This window comes from Elephas maximus, chromosome 16 (genome assembly GCF_024166365.1).
Source record: "Elephas maximus indicus isolate mEleMax1 chromosome 16, mEleMax1 primary haplotype, whole genome shotgun sequence".
In the NCBI taxonomy this organism is placed as follows: domain Eukaryota; kingdom Metazoa; phylum Chordata; class Mammalia; order Proboscidea; family Elephantidae; genus Elephas; species Elephas maximus.
The window spans coordinates 3538841-3556778 of NC_064834.1; the positions used below are offsets into that span (position 1 = coordinate 3538841).

At 38.3% G+C, this 17938-nt stretch overlaps 1 protein-coding gene across 6 annotated transcripts in view; it reads right to left on the reverse strand.

Annotated features, from left to right (window-relative positions):
• Window positions 1–892: 892 nt before the first annotated feature.
• PARG (poly(ADP-ribose) glycohydrolase) overlaps window positions 893–17938 on the reverse strand; it is a 163986-nt gene continuing 146940 nt past the window's right edge. For all 6 annotated transcript variants that reach the window (XM_049854648.1, XM_049854647.1, XM_049854645.1 and 3 more), the window contains 2 exons: window positions 2243–2371; window positions 893–1563 (listed from right to left, as the gene is read on the reverse strand). In XM_049854648.1, the coding sequence (XP_049710605.1) occupies window positions 1409–1563; window positions 2243–2371 (284 nt within the window). In that variant the 3' untranslated portion in view covers window positions 893–1408. The remainder of the gene's footprint in view (window positions 1564–2242; window positions 2372–17938) is intronic.

A 17938-nucleotide genomic window follows, 5' to 3' on the forward strand; every position in this document is an offset into this window, starting at 1 on the left:
TTCCTCTATCCTTGCAATCTCTACACCAACAAAATTGCTACAGACACTGGCCAAGGCCCCATTTTTCTTTTCCAATCCTGGTAACAGGAGTTTGGACCATCCACCATAGCTCTTTATTAATATGAGTTGACTTCTATTAGCTTTTCCTGATGGTAAACTGAATTTCAATAGTACGTTTAGGATTATTCTGGAAAACTGAGTCAGTGCTTTTAAGATAAAATTCTATTCTCAAATAACACAGAATTGGTACTGGCTTATACTTTAACCCCTGAAAGACATAATTATTTATGTTCGTTGTCAGTTTTAAATGAACACAATTGTGAATAAAGAATTTTAAGCAGAGTTCCTAATAAAGCCTAAACCTAATCATTTTCCATCACTCCAGTTTTATTAAGATTTTACGTGCTTACATGTAGACACACTTAAAGAACATATATTTATATATATAAAATTTAAATGATATGGGAATTTCTGACAAATGACTTGTTAATAAAAAATTTATTAACTATATAACCTTTCAATACCAGAGAAACATCAATATGTACAAACCAGCATGAAGTTCCTAGTTCTCATACTTTGGTTATGTGAATATGCCTTGAGCACCATGGAACAAACATTAATCCTAATTTAAAAAGAAAAATAATCCCAACAAACCAAAAAACCCTTCAACTCTCTTGAATCTGTTTTCTTTACACCATATGGAAAAAAATCCTCTTTTATTTTATTTCCTTTCATCTTGGTCAGTTTCCAAAAGTAGTATCAGGAAAAATTGATTGGAGGGAAAAAGGCAGACCATTAAAGGTAATGGTGATGTCTCAAACTATTTCTGGCAATTCTTTTTTTTTTTTAAAAAACTGTTTTAACCTAGAAGATTTCCTTATGCAACAGGTATGAAAAATTAAAAAAAAAAAAAAGAGTAAGCCCATTATTTTCAAAATTAAAAAAAAATAATGCAATCACAACACGAGTTGGGGTAAGAGGCGCACAGGGCAATCTTCAGCAAACTCAGTTAAAGGGCTTTTTGGGTTACAGCTCATTCCCTCATCTGCTAACTGTAGAGGCAACTGGTATAATATATAGGCATCAAAGAGAGACCAGATGGGACTGAGCAGTCTTTCATGTGATTTCACATGAACTCGGATGGGTGAAAGAAAGAAAAATTAAAGAATGAAGACTGAGACAGAAGAAAATGGAAACAAAACCTAAGTATGTCATGTAAGTCAGGATGGAGAGGGCTTTGACATACAAACTGAAAATCTCATGTATGCAGAATGGATTGTATCCTTGACTACAAATGTGGATTATATACACATTTATATTAAGTTAAATCAGTTCATATATTACACCTAGCAATTCAAATAGAACATTTCTGGTGAGAGGTGGAAGGAGGCACCATTCCCTTGGATCCTTAGGTCCCTGTCCTTTTCCCAGGCTGATCGAAGGCCTCTGTGCAGGACTCAACAGCATGGTATATGAATGGATAAAGCTTGATATCTGGTCCGGGGGTGGAGCAGTTTCTGCATTCTTCATTGTAATATCGTAGCAACAGCTTATATACTTCTCCTGGAGAGGCAAACCAATTTGCACATTAAAGTATATAGATGGAAAAAACTATAAGAAATAAGAAAACACTCTAGTTTTATCTTAATAAATAGCATATGCTCAAATTTGGCTTTTGAAAATATAGCATGAATTTCATATGCCTGGAAGGATTTCCTGACATAAAGCTAAATTTTTAAAAACACTCCTAAAAAGCTACTTAATAGCTCATGATTAGAATTGGCTATATGTGGTGCCTCACCTTGTTTGGGGAGCTCATGGCAACCCTAATGATACATTCGGCTCCCTAGGTAGTAAGGCCTTTCAAGTCCAGCTGAAACACACTGTATGTGCATGTTGGCGTTATCTGATAAATACGACTCAGAGTGAGGCCTCTTAGGTTTGAATTTACCCTTGCCAACTTCCCCCTTTTTGTTTTCTGTACACACCAACGCAGAAACTCCAGCTTCTTTGCCTTATTTTAATAAGCTGACATTCTCGTTCAAGATGGCAGATGGAACTCTGCCAGAGTAGAGAAACAGGCCTCTGCAGCTGTTTACCCTCCAAGAGCTTTGCCCTCCCCTCTCAATGTCACCTTCCATTTCTTCTGATCCACCCAGATCCATCCAGATTTGGCAGGTGCTCCTCCTGGATACTGCACTATCCATCTAGATACCAAACGTGAGGACGATCTCCTACTTACCAATGGTCAGTTTCCTCTCAGTAAGGAAAGTGTGCACGCTGTAAATGTCTCTCATCAATTCTGAGTCCCCAAAGGTGAAATAAACCACATCTCGTTCAGCTGCAGCCGCTGCCAGTATCTGTATTAAGGCTGTGGCAAAGAGAAAAGACAAAGTTATATATGACACTTCCCGTCAAGATACCTTAGGTCTTTCCCGGTGTGCCACAGTTTGATCCCAGATTAAAGATTTATACACCCAATAGACATGTTATTAGAAATGCAAAATACACGATGGGTATAAATCATGTCGTTGTGTGACTTCAGATATGCTGTTGAAAATATCATTAAACTATGGGATTTCCACACAGGTGCTTTCTCTGAGTCACAAATAAGGGAGGGTGCATCTGAGCACAACCAAGTCACTGAGGTGGTATTTTTTTCACTTATATTAATCCAGAACTAAAATTTTTTTGTTTGCTTGTTTGATTTATTTTAATTATTTTGTCTTATGTAGTAGGTGGTCTTCTGTATCACAGGAGCTCCCTGCCTTCCCTTGACCAATGTATGTGGAAGGTTCTGGTGCTCTCATGGATGCCACAGCCACACTCTCAGAGTGGGATGAAGAGCACACTCTCGTCCCTCCTGCACGCCCACCTCCACGCCAGTTACTGCCACACAGGGGCAATGTGACTGAAGACACGCCCAGCAACTCCCTGATGCGCTGGAATAGATTGAGAGTCACTGTGCCCAGGAATCAGAGTTAAAAATCACTGAGCCTAAGGTATGTTTCCAAAAAATTAGGTTCCTTTAAAATCATAATCTCAATATATAGAATTCATTTTAAATAAGAACAACAAAACTGAAGAGATATAATCAATGCCCTTCTGCTAGTTACATTTCTTTTCCTTTATAAAGTGGGAAGCGGGAATCAAAACATCACGGAGGCTATCTTTTTGTAGTGTTTGACTTTTAAGAGCACGTTAACATTCTACATATTCAAACCATGAAATTCAAACAGAATGAGTGTGGAGGTGGGGCCAAGATGGCGGAGTACTCAAATGCTTCCAGTGAACCCTCTTATAACAAAGACTAAAAAAACAAGTGAAATGATTATATTATGACAAGCTAGAAACCCTGAACATCAAAAGCAAAGATAGAAAACGGACTGCGCAGCAGGGGATGAGAAAGTTCAGCAGTGGAGAGGACTTCCTGGACCTGAATTGCCAGGAACGATCAGGCTGCAGTGCGCTGGTGGTGGCGTTTGGGCGCAGTTTCCTAAGAGAAAAACAGCCAGCTGCACAGCCTACTTACATCTACGGAACCAGAGAGCAGCGCTCTTGGCAAAACCTGAGTACTTGTGTATATTTTATCGCACCCCCCAGCCCTCAAGCCGGCTCTAGTGGCTATCGATTTCCCGGGGCCTGAGATAGATTCTGTTGTGTGTCCTGAGCCATTCTCCTGGCACTGGAGAGGGAATAAATTCACAACTGGAGAAAAGATAATCTGCCAGCTCCACTAGGCTGGGGAGCTCAGGACAGAAGTGGCTCCTGTCCAGGCATATATGGTCCATGGACTTTGACTACCTTTCTCCCCTTGCATGGACCTGTGTGAGCCTATTTCAGGAAAATAGGCCTTTGTTGGCAGACTGCAACTGTTTCAGCTGTGCGGTGGAGAGCTGGGTGTTTGATGTTTGACACCGCCTTGCCCGTTAAACAGGGTCCTCACCTACCCACGTCGGGGGCCTAAGAACTAGTGGTTCCACTCAGGTTACCCAGCCACCCGTGACAAGGGTCCGGGGATAAGTGGTACCTCCCAGTCCTTACAACCAAAAGCACTGGGTGCCCAAGGGCCGTCTGCAGAACCTACCCACCCATGCGCTCTAGGGAAGAGGGATGCACTTTCCACACAGATACTTGGGGGATGGTCTGTCAGCACCCTGCCTTGTTCAGAGCATGACCCCCTACTGCAACTGGATACCGGTACCTACACCAATCACACCTGCTCCTCTAAGACTGTAGGATAGAGGCTCTATCACACACTTAAGGACCAGCCACCTGGACACCTGGGCTGAATCTATACAAGAAAAGTGAATGGACTCCCAGGCTCATATGCCTGGTAACAGCTCTAGCCATCTGGTGACAGGACGTTAGAGCTTCAAAGGTGAAAATAATCAAACTAGCTCAGTCAAGCAACCTATTTGGAAATAGCAAAACGAAGCAAGAAACTAGGATACAGTAAGCAAACAAACTATTACAACAACTTACAGATGACAGAGACAAGACTCAATATCAAATCACATAAAGAAGCACACCATAATTGCTTCAACAAGCTCCCAAAACAAACAAACAAAAAAAGAGATCTTCTTCATGGAGGTGCCTTCCTGGAATTACCAGACGCAGAATAAAAAAGATTAACATACAGAATTCTTAAAGACATTGAGAAGGAGATCAGACAATACGCAGAAGCAGCCAAGGAACAAAGAGATAAAGTAGTTGAAGAAATTAATGAGACAAAAGAAAGTCAGAGGAGCAGATATTGAGTGAGTGGAAGGCAGAACTGGTGAGATTAAAGATAAAGCACTTGGCAGCAATATATTTGAAGAAAAATCAGGTGAAAGAATTTAAAAAAATGAAGAAACCCTAAAAATCATGCAGGATTCTATCAAGAGAAATAACCTACGAGTGATTGGAGTACCAGCACAGGAAGGGAATAACAGAAAATACAGAGAGAATTGTTGAAGATTTGCTGGCAGAAAACTTCTCTGATACCATGAAACATGAGAAGATAGCTATCCAAGATGCTCACTGAACTCCACATAAGGTAGATCTTAAAAGAAAGTCACCAACACATATTATAATCAAACTTGCTAAAACCAAAGATAAAGAGAGGTTTTAAGAGCAGCTAGGGATAATTGAAAAGTCACCTACAAAGGAGAGTCAATAAGAATAAGCTCGGACTACTCAGCAGTAACCATGCAGGCAAGAAGGCAGTGGGATGACTTACATAAAGCATTGAAGGAAAAAAAACTACCAGCGAAGAATCATATACCCAGCAAAACTGTCTCTCAAATATAAAGGCGAAATTAGGACTTTTCCAGATAAACAGAAGCTTAGGGAATTTGTAAAAACCAAACCAAAACTACAAGAAATACTAAAGGGAGTTCTCTGGTTAGAAAACCAGTAATATCAGATACCAACCCAAGACTAGAACACTGGCGAGAGCAATCGGATGTCAGCCAAGATAGGGAAATCACAAAAATAAATCAAGTTAAAAAAAAAAAAAAAAACGCTCAGAACAGGGAAACAGCGATGTCATTATGTAAAAGAAGACAAGAGTAAAACAAAGAGGGACTAAGAAATGTAGCCATAGATCTTTCACATGGAGACGACAAGGCAATCCAAGGAAATAAAAGTTACATTTAAACACAGAAAAATAGGGGTAAATATTAAGGTAACCACAAAGGAGACTAACAATCCTACTCATCAAAATAAAGTACAAGAAAAAAATAGAGACTCAGCAGTAACAAAATGAACAGTAACAAATAAGATGAAAAGACAATATATAAACTACTCGGCACAAAAAATTAAGTAGCCAAAAGAAACTGTCAACAACACACAAAAAAAGACATCAAAATGACAGCACTACTATCCATAATTACGCTGAATGAAAATGGACTAAACACACCAATAAAGAGACAGACAGTGGGAGAATGGATAAAAAGACATGATCTGTCTCTATGCAGCCTACAAGAGACATACCTTAGAGGCAAAAACTAACTAAAACTCAAATGATGGAAAAAAAATATATCAAGCAAACAACAATTAAAAAAGGGCACGAGTGGCAATATTAATTTCTGACAAAATAGACCTCGAAGTTAAATCCAACATAAAGGTTAAGGAAGGACACTATATAATGATTAAAGGGACAATATACCAGGAGAATATAACCATATTAAATATTTATGCACCCAACGACAGGGCTGCAAGATACATGAAACAAACTCTAACAGCATTGAAAAGTGAGGTAGACAGCGCCACAATTACAGTAGGAGACTTCAACACACCACTTTCGGTGAAGGACAGAACATCCAGAAGAGAAGCTCAATAAAGACATAGAAGATCTAAATGTCACGATCAACCAAACTGACGTCATAGACCTATACAGAACACTCCACCCAACAGCAGTCAAGCGTACTTTCTTTTCTAGTGCACACGGAACATTCTCTAGAATAGACCACATATCAGGTCATAAAGCAAGCCTTAGCAGAATCCAAACATCAAAATATTACAAAGCATCTTCTCGGAATATAAGGCCATAAAAGCAGAAATCAGTAAAAGAAAAAGCAGGGAAAAGAAATCAAACACTTGGAAACTGAACAATGCCCTACTCAAAAAAGACTGGGTTATAGAAGACATCAAGGATGGAATAAAGAAGAGTCTGGCGAGGTTGAAAACACTTCCTATCAAAACTTTGGGGACACAGCGAAAGCAGTGCTCAGAGGTCAATTTATATCAAAAAATGCACACATACAAAAAGAAGAAAGGGCCAAAATCAAAGAATTATCCCTACAACTTGAACAAATAGAAAGAAGGCAACAGAAGAAACCCTCAGGCACCAAAAGGAAGAAAATAATAAAAATTAGAGCAGAATTCAATGAAATAGAGAACAGAAAAACAATAGAAAGAGTGAACAAGACCAAAAGCTGGTTCTTTGAAAAAATTAACAAAATTGATAAACCACTAGCCAAACTGACGAAAGAAAAACAGGAGAGGAAGCAAATAACCTAAGAAATAAGATGGGCAATATTACAACAGACCCAACTGAAATTAAAAGAATCGTGTCAGATTACTATCAAAAATTGTACTCTAACAAATTTGAAAACCTAGAAAAAATGGGTGAATTTCTAGAAACAGACAGCCTACCTAAACTAACACAAACAGAGGTATAACAACTAAATAAACCCACAACAAAAGAAGAGATAGAAAAGGTAAATAAAAAACTCCCAACAAAAAAAAGCCCTGGCACGGACAGCTTCACTGCAGAGTTCTAGCAAACTTTCAGAGAAGAGTTAACACCACTACTACTAAAGGTATTTCAGAGCATAAAAAAGGACGGAATACTACCAAACTTATTCTCTGAAGCCAGCATATCCCTAATACCAAAACCAGGTAAAGACACCACAAAAAAAGAAAGTTACAGACCTATATCCCTCATGAACTTAGATGAAAAATCCTCAATAAAATTCTAGCCAATATAATTCAACGACATATCAAAAAATAATTCACCATGACCAAGTAGGATTCATACCTGGTATACAGGGATGGTTCAAAATTAGAAAAACAATTAATGTAATCCATCACATAAATAAAACAAAAGAGAAGAACCACGTGATCATGTCAATTGATGCAGAAAAGGCATCTGACAAAGTTCAATGCCCATTCATGATAAAAACTCTCAGCAAAATAGGAATAAAAGGAAAATTCCTCAACATAATAAAGGGCATCTATACAAAGCCAACAGCCAACATCACCCTAAATGGAGAGAGTCTGAAAGCATTCCCCTTGAGATCAGGAACCAGAGAGGAATGCCCTTTATCACCACTCTTATTCAACATTGTGCTGGAGGTTCTAGCCAGAGCAATTAGGCTAGATAAAGAAATAAAGTGCATCCAGATTGGTAAGGAAGAAGTAAAAGTATCTCTGTTTGCAGATAACATGATCTTATACACAGAAAACTTACTGAAACTAAAAGAAGACTTCAGCAGAGCATCAGGATACAAGATAAACATACAAAAATCAGCTGGATTCCTGTACACCAACAAAAAAGAACATCAAAGAGGAAATCACCAAATCAATACCATTTACAGTACCCCCAAGAAGATAAAATACTTAGGAATACATCTGACCAGAGACGTAAAAGACCTATACAAAGAAAACTCCAAGACACTACTGCAAGAAACCACAAGAGACCCACATAAGTGGGAAAACATACCTTGCTCATGGATAGGAAGACTTCACATTGTAAAAATGTCTATTCTACCAAAAGCCATCTATAGATAAAACACAATTCCAATCCAAATTCGAAGGACATTTTTCAATGACCTGGAGAAACAAATCATCAACTTCATATGGAAGGGAAAGAGGCCCCAGTAAGTAAAGCATTACTGAAAAAGAAGAACAAAGTGGGAGGCCTCATTCTACCTGATTTTAGAACCTATTATACCACCACAGTAGCAAAAGCAGCCTGTTACTGGTACAACAGATACACAGAGCAATGGAACAGAATTGAGAATCTAGACATAAATCCATCCACATATGAGCAGCTGATATCTGACAAAGGCCCAAATTCAGTTAAATGGGGAAAAGACAGTTTCTTTAACAAATGGTGCTGGCATAACTGGATATCCACCTTTAAAGTAATGAAACAAGACCCATACCTCACAGCATGCACAAAAACCAACTCAAAATCAATCAAAGACCTAAATATAAAATATAAAACAATAAAGATCATGGAAGGAAAAAAAAAAAAGGGACGTTAGGAGCCCTGATATATGGCATAAACAGTATACAAAACATTACTAACAATGCAGAAGAGAAACTAGGTAACTGGGGGCTTCTAAAAATCAAACACCTATGCTCACCCAAAGACTTCACCAAAAGAGTAAAAAGATTACCTACAGACTGGGAAAAAGTTTTTAGCTATCACATTTCTGATCAGCGTCTGATCTCTAAAATCTACATGATACTGCAAAAACTCAACCATAAAAAGACAAATAACCCAATTAAAAAATGGGCAAAGGATATGAACAGGCACTTCACTAAAGAAGACATTCAGGTAGCTAACAGATACATGGGGAAATGCTCATGATCATTAGCCATTAAAGAAATGCAAATCAAAACTACAATGAGATTCCATCTCACTCGAACAAGGCAGGCATTAATCTAAAAAACACAAAATAATAAATGTTGGAGAGGTTGTGGAGAGATTGGAACACTTATATACTGCTGGGGGGAATGTAAAATGGTACAACCACTTTGGAAATCAATTTGGTGCTTCCTTAAAAAGCTAGAATTAGAACTACCATAGGATCCAGTAATCCAACTCCTTGGAATACATCCTAGAGAAATTAGAGCCTTTACACGAACAGATATATGCACAGCCATGTTCACTGCAGCATTGTTTACAATATCAAAAAGATGGAAGCAACCAAGATGCCCATCAATGGAAGAATGGATAAATAAATTATGGTATATTCACACAATCGATAAAGAACAATGATTAATCTGTGAAACATTTCATAACCTGGAGGAATCTGGAAGGCATTATGCTGAGTGGAAATAGCTGCAAAAGAACAAATATTATATGAGACCAGTATTATAATAACTCCAAAAATGTTCTAAACAGAGAAGAAAATATTCTTTGATGGTTACAAGAGCAGGGAGGGAGGTAGGGAGAGGGGTTTTCACTAATTAGACAGTAGATAAGAACTATTTTAGGTGAAGGGAAAGACAACACACAATAGAGGAGAGGTCAGCACGATTGGACTTAACGAAAAGCAATGAAGTTTCCTGAATAAACTGAACACTTCAAAGGCTAGGGTAGCACCAGTGGGTGCTTGGGGACCATGGTTCCAGGGGACATCTAAGTCAACTGGCATAATAAAATCTATTAAGAAAACATTCTGCATCCCACTTCGGAAAGTGGCATCTGGGGTCTTAAATGCTAGCAAGTGGCCATCTAAGATGCATCAATTGGTCTCAACGCACCTGGAGCAAAGGAGAATGAAGAACTCCAAAGACACAAGGTAATTATGAGCCCAAGAGACTGAAAGGGCCACATAAACAAGAGACTACATTAGCCTGAGAACTGAAAAACTAGATGGTGCCCGGCTACAACTGATGACTGCCCTGACAGGGAACACAACAGAGAATCCCTGAGGGAGCAGGAAAGTGGTGAGATGCAGACCTCAAATTCCTGTAAAAGGACCAGACTTAATGGTCTGACTGAGACTAGAAGGACCCCAGAGCTTCTGTTAGCCCAAGAGAGGAGCCATTCCCAAAGCCAACTCTTCACACAGGTATTGGACTGGACTATGGGATAGAAAATGATACTGATGAAGAGTGAGGTTCTCGGTTCAAGCAGACAGATGAGACTATCTGGGCTGTTCCTGTCTGGAGAGGAGAAGAGAGGGCAGAGGGTGTCAGAAGTCGGCTGAATGGACACGAAAATAGAGAGTGGAGGAGGGAAGGAGTGTGCTGTCTCATTAGAGGGAGAGCAACTAGGAGTATATAGCAAGGTGTATATAAATTTTTGTATGAGAGACTGACTTGGTTTGTAAACTTTCACTTAAAGAATAAAAATTAAAAAAAAAATCAGTCAAAACCAAATTAAAAAAAAATATATATGTATGAAGGGGAATGGGAGAGGAACCCACAATTGAAAGCAAACGTCACTGAAGGGAAAGGAACGGAAGAACTGATCCAAGTCATTTATGAACAAAATATTTGATTTTATACCCTCAGTGATGGGGAAGGAGCAAAGAATTGCTAACAAATCCCCAACTCTTTTCACTACGTTTATCATGGTAGCACAGGGAAAGCAATTCTGGAGCTACCTGTAAATGTAGTAGAGGGCTGTGCAAACGAGGGAGAGTATTGAAGTTGTTGGGAACCAGGATTCTCACTGTACAAGGGGCATACAAACATGCAAGGAGGAAAGACAAAAAGGGACTCCATGGGGGTAGACTGAAATGGTGCATACTCATGACATGTACATTTGTGTGTGTGTGTATATACATGCATGCCTTTCCACGCTTAGTCTGCTGACAGGGCTCAGTAAAAATGAGTACACCTAGCACCCACATCTTGGTCTCTAATGCCACCCCCCACTTAAAGGAACTCAGTTCCTTAAGAAATGGCTGATTCAATAGCTGGGACAGGACAAGTACAAGTCCAGAATACTTTGTTATACCATAAAGAAGTGCTCAAAAAAAATTACAGAGGATAAATTGATGGGAGCTTGTCACAAGGATACAGGAGCCTACTTTAAAGGAGCACCCATTAGCCAAATCTGGGACAAACTGAACAACAAAACATTAAATACAGTAATGAAGTACAAACCACTGAAAATAAATGAAATCCTCAGTCCGCAATGATAACACATAGATAAATAAACACAGGTAGAGGGGCAGGGGCTCTTGCTCACAGTAGACCACCAAGGAATCACTAGTAAACGTGGAGGGAGTGCTGGAATTGAAACATCTTTCTGCAACCCTCATGATAAAGACTGGGCAGGCAAAAATCATTAAGGGGTGCTAAACCTAGGGGAAAGAAACTTCTTAAATTGTGCTTTAGGTGAAACTTTACAGAACAAATAGGTTCTCATTCGACAATTTATACACAATTTATTTTGTGACTCTGGTTGGAATCCCTGTGATGTGTCAACACTCTTGCCTTCCACACCCCAATTCCCCATTTCTGTCCGTCCACTTTTCCTGTCCCTTCCTGCCTTCCTGTAATTGGTTTTGGGCAGGTGTTGCCCTTTTGGTGTCCTATACATGACTGAACTAAGAAGCAATTCCTCACATGCGTTACTTTTTGCTTTACACACCTGCCTAAACTTTGGCTGAAGGGTGAACTTTGGGAGTGGCTTCAGTTTGGAGTTAAAGGGATGTCTGGGGGTCATAGTCTCAGGGGTTCTTGTAGTCTCTGGCCCCTTTTTTCTGTGATTTTGAATTTTGTTTTATATTTTTCTCCTGCTCTGTCCAGGACCCCTATTGTGATCCCTGTCAGGGTGGTGGTTGCTGGTAGCCAGGCACCATCTAGTTCTTCTGGGCTCAGGCTGGTGGAGGCTGTGGCATATGCAGTCCATTAGTCCTTTAGACTAATATTTCCCTTGTGTCTTTGGTTTTCTTCATTCTCCTTTGCTCCAGGTGGGATGGGACCAGTAGATGCATTGTAGATGGCTACTCACAAGCTGTAAAGACTCCAGACACTACTTACTGAAGTTGGATATAGAACACTTTCTTTATGAACTGTTATGCCAACTGACCTAGATGTCCCCCACAACCACGGTCCCTGGCCCTCAGCACCAGTAATTCAGTCCCTCAGGGTGTCTGAATGCATCTAGGAAGCTTCTAGGACTTTGCCTTGGTCCCGTGGAGCTGATTTCCCCTATACTGCCTACTGGCTTTCCCCTCACCACAGTTAACACTTATCTACTACCTAGTTGATGATTTACCCTCTACAACCCTCCTCTCTCGTAGTCATCAAATATTATTTCTTTCTGTGTGTAAACCTTTTCTTGTTTTTATAACAGTGGTCTCATACACTCTCATACACTATTTATTTATGACTTATTTCACTCAGATTCATCCATGTTGTGAGATATTTCACGGATTCATCATTGTACTTTATCACTGCATAGTATTCCATTGAGTCTATGTGCCATAGTTTGTTTATTCATTCACCTGTTTATGTACACTTAGGTTTTCATTTCTTTGCTTTGTGAATAAATGCTGCAACGAACATGGGTGTGCATGTCTATTCACGTCTTACTTCTCTAGGAGACATTCCTAAGAATGAGATTGTTGGATTGTATGGTATTTCTTTTTCTACCTTTTTAAGGAAGCGTCATATTGTTTTCTATAGTGGCTGTGCATAAGAGTTCTAATCTCGCCACAATGTTTTCAAAACTTTTTTTTGTTTTAGTGCCAGTAATGTCAGGGTGAGATGGTATCTCAATGTGGCTTTGATTGGCATTTCTGTAATGGCTAGTTGGGAAGCCCTGGTGGTATAGTGGTTAAGAGCTCACTCAGGCTGCTAACCAAAAAGGTTGGGAATTCAAATCCACCGGCCTAGCCTCTCTTTGGAAACCCTACAGGGCACTCCTACTCTGTCCTATAGGGTTGCTATGAGTTGGAATTGACTTGATGGCAACAGGTTTTTTTTTTTTTAAGGTTAATGATTGAGAGCATTTCCTCATGTGTCTTGTTAGCCACCCAGATGTCTTCTTTGGTAAGGTATCTGCTCATACCCTTTGCCATTTTTTAATTGGATTATTTATCTTTTTGTTGTTGAGGTGTTACAGTATCTTATAGATTTTAGAGATTAGACCCTTGTCAGATATGTAGTAGCTAAATTTTTTTTCTGTCTGTAGGTTCTCTTTTTACTCTTTTGGTGAAGTCTTTTGATGAGCACAAGTGTTTAATATTTAGGGGCTCCCAGTTATCTAGTTTATCTTCTGATGTTTGTGCACTGTTATGGTTTGTATCCTATTTATGTTGTATATTAGGGCCTCTATTGTTTTCTTTTTTTTCTCCCATGATTTTTATATCTTCAGGTTTTATATTTAGGTCTTTGACCCATTTTGAGTTAGTTTTTGTGTATGGTGTGAGGTAAGGGCCGTGTTTCATTATTTTACAGATGGACATCCAATTATGCCAGCACCATTTTTTAAAGAGACTGTCTTTTCTCCATTTAATGGACTTTGGGCCTTTGTCAAAGATCAGCTAACTGTAGGTGGATGGATTTATGCCTGGCCTCTGAATTCTGTTTCATTGGTCTGTGTGTCTCGCTGTACCAGTACCAGGCTGTTTTGACTACTGTGGCTATATAGTAGGTTCTGATATCAGGTAGTATGAAGCCTCCTACTTTGTTCTTTTTTAATAATGCTTTACTTATCTAGGGTCCCTTTCCTTTCCATATAAAGTTAGGGATTAGTTTTTCCATCTCATTAAAGAATGCTGTTGGTATTTGGATCAGGATTCCAATATATTTATAGATGGCTTTGGGTAGAAGATTGACAATGTTGAGTCTTCCCATTCATGACTATTGATAAGCATTGTATATTTTTCCATTTACGTAGGATTCTTTTTGGTTTCTTGCAGTAGTATTTTGCAATTTTCTTTGTATAGGTGCTTTACATCACTGATCAGATGTATGTATGTATGTATGTTATTTTTTTACTGTCAATTATAAATGGTATTGCTTTCTTGATTTTCTTTTTGAAGTTCTCTTTGTTGGTGTATAGGAATACAACTGACTTTTATATGCTGATTTTGTATCCTGCTACTGTGCTGAATCTTGTGGAATCTTTGGAGTCTTTATGTATAGAATTATATCAACTGCAAATAAGGATAGTTTTACTTCTTTTTCAATCCAGATGCACTTTGTTTCTTTTTCTTGCTTTACTGCTCTAGCTAGAACTTCCAGCACAATGTTAAATGGGAGGGGTGATAAATGGCATCCTTGTCTTGTTCCCTTTCTCAGGGGTAATGTTTTCAGCCTCTTTCCATTGAGAATGAGGTAAACTGTTGGTTTTGTATAATAGAAGGCAAATTCTTCAACATAATAAAGGGCATGCCCTTTATTATGCTGAAGAATTTGCCTTCTATTCCTATTCTGCTGAGAGTTTTTTTCAGGAATGGGTGTTGGGCTTTATCAAATGTCTTTTCTGCATCAACTGAGATGATCGTATGATTGTTTTATTTATGTGGTGGATTACACTGACTGATTTTCTAATGTTGAACCACCCTTGCAAACTTGGTATGAATCCTGCTTGGCCGCAGTATATTATCTTTTTGATATGATGCTGAATTCTGTCAGCTACAATTTTGTTAAGAATTTCTGCATCTGTATTCACGAGACATACTGGTCTGTAATTTTTTTCTTTTCTTTTCTTGTGGTGTCTTTGCTTTGGTATAGGGTTACGCTGGCATCACAGAATGAACTAGGAAGTATTCCTCCATTTCTATGCTCTGAAATAAGTCTGAGTAGTACTGGTGTGAGCTCTTCTCTGAATGTTTGGTAGAATTCTCCAGTGAAGTCATCTGGGCCAGGTCTTTTTGGGGGGAGGGGAGGTTATTACCTCTACAATCTCTTCTTTCCTTATGGGTCTGTTCAGTTCTTCTACCTCAGTTTGTGTTAGTTTGTGCGGGTAGTGTGTTTCTAGAAATTTGTCCATTTCCTCTAGGTTCTCAAATTCGTTAGAGTACCATTTTTCATAGTATTCTGTTATGCTTCTTTTTATTTCAGATGAGTCTGTTGTAATTTCCCCCATCTCGTTTCTTATTTGCGTTATCTGCTTCCTCTCCTGTTTTTCTTTTGTCAATTTGGCCAGTGGTTCATAGATTTTGTTGATCTTTTCAAAGAACTAACTTTTGGTCTTGCTGACTCTTTCAATTGTTTTTGTAGTCTCTATTTTATTTATTCTGCTCTAATCTTTATTATTTCCTTTCTTCTGGTGGTTCTAGGCCTCTTTTTTGCCATTCTCTCTTTGTTCAAGTTTTAGGGCCAACATTTTGACTATGGCCCGTTCTTTTCTGATGTGTGCATTTATTGCTATAAACTGACCTTGCCTTTGCTGTGCCCCTATTATTTGATTTCTTCTATTACCTAGTTGTTTTTAAGCAAGATGTTATTCAGTTTCCATGTATTTGATTTTTTATCCTTTTTTTTTCCTGTTATTAATTTCTACATTTATGGTGCTGTGATCAGAGAGAATGCTTTACATGGTTTCGGTATTTTGGATTTTACTGAGAGTTGATTTGTGGCTTAAAATGTAGTCTATTCTGGGGAATGTCCCATGTGCACTGGAAGAGAATATGTACTTTGCAGCTGTTGGGTGGAATCTTCTATATATGTCTATGAGGTCCAGTTGTTCGATTCTGGCCTGTAGATCTTCTCTGTCTCTGCTGAATTTCTTTCTAGATGTTCTGTCCTTTACCGAGAGTGGTGTGTTGGAAGTCTCCTACTATTATTGTGGGACTGTCAATTTCTCTTTTCAGTGCTGTAAGTTTGTTTTATGTATTTTGGGGCCCTGTCATTGGGTGCACAGATATTAAGGTTATTTCTTCTTGGTAATTGCCCCTTTAATCATTGTAAAATGTCCTTCCTTGTCTTTTATGGTAGATTTTGCCTTAAAGTCTATTTTATCTGAGATTTGTATTGCTACTCTTGCCATTTTTGGTTACCACTTGCTTGATATATATATATATATATATATAGCATATATATCAAACAAATGGTATATATTATATATATATTTCCATCCTTTGATTAATAAACTTATATCTTTGTGTCTAAGATATGTGACTGTAAACAGCATATTGATGGGTCGTGTTTTTTATCCATACTGCCATACTTTGTCTCTTTATGGGTGCATTTAAACCATTTACATTCAGTATGATTACTGATAGGTATGGGTTTCTTGCTGTCATATTTTGCCTTTTTTTTTTTTCCTGTGGTGCTGACGTTTTGTTTGTTCCTCTTACTTTCCTGAGCTGAGTTCCTTGCTTTTGTGGATTTTTTCTTTGGCTACTGTAGATTTTTTGTTTACTAAATCTTTGTTTTTCTTTTTTATTCCGATGAGTATGTTTGTTAACTTTGTTTGTGGTTACCTTGAAATTTACCCTTATCTTCTTAAGTTTGAACTGTCTCTTATTATTTGATATCACCTTGAATTCCTCTCCATTTGAAAGCTACACAGTTTTATTCCCCCTTTTATTTTGATGTTTTTGTCATTTACAGATTGAGGTCTCTGTTTCCCTGTTATAAGCCTTTTTGCTTTGTTTTATTATTGATAGTTCTTTATCTAGGTTGGAATCTAGAGATGCTGTCTTAGGCTCCGGTTGTTGTCTGATGTTTTTAGTTCTCTAACCAAAGGACTCCCTTTAATAATTCTTGTAAGTTTGGTTTGGTTTTTGCTAATTCCCTTAATTTCTGTTTATCTGGAAATGTCCTAATTTTGCCATCATATTTGAGAGAGAGTTTTGCAGGATATATTTTTCTTGGTTGGCAGCTTTTTCCTTTCAAGGTTTTATATATGCCATCCCACTGCCTTTTTGCTTACGTAGCTTCTGCCAAGTAATTAGGGCTCAGTCATATTGTTTCCCCTATGTAACTGACTTTTTGCTTCTTTTGAGCTGCTCTCAGGATTGCTTGTGTTTGGTTTTGGCAAGGGTGATTATTATGTGTCTTGGTGGCTTCCTTTTAGGGTCTATGCAATATGGGGTTTGTTGAGCTTCTTGGGTGTTCAGCTTTTTGTCGTTCATGATATTTGAGTTTTCTCCCAGCAAATCTTCAGTAATTTTCTCTGTGTTTTCCATTTTCTTCATCTTCTGGAACCCCAATAATGTGCATATTTTTGCTCCTGATTGTGTCCCACATCATGATTAGTTTTTCTTTATCCTTTCCTCTGATTTTTCTGGGAAGTGGCATCTATTGATTTGTCTCCAATCTCGCTGATTGTGTCTTCCATCGTTTCAGATTTGCTCCTAAAACTTTCTATTGAGTTGTCCATTTCTGAGATTTTGTTATCTTTTGGATTTCTAGTTTCTGTTTTTGCATGAATTTTAACTGTTATTTTCATGTTTTGTTCTTGTATTATTTTCCTGAATTCTTCTACTGCTTTGTCTGTGTTTTTCTTGATTTTGGCTATGTTTCCTCTGGTTTTGTCTGTATTTTCCTTATCTCTTGGACAGCCCTAAATATTAGTGCTTTGAATTTCCTATCAGGTGGTTCTACTGCCTTTTCTTCTACGGAAGTTAATCTGATTTTTCATTTTGGTCATTTGCTGGAGACGTCTTCCTTTTTTATATGTCTTGGTATTGTCTGCTGTCTCTGAAACATTAAGGTATTATTTTCTTTATTTAGTGACTGTATGTTTGTTTCATCCTGCTTTTCTGTTTTGTTTTGATACATCAGGGAGGGTGGGCCA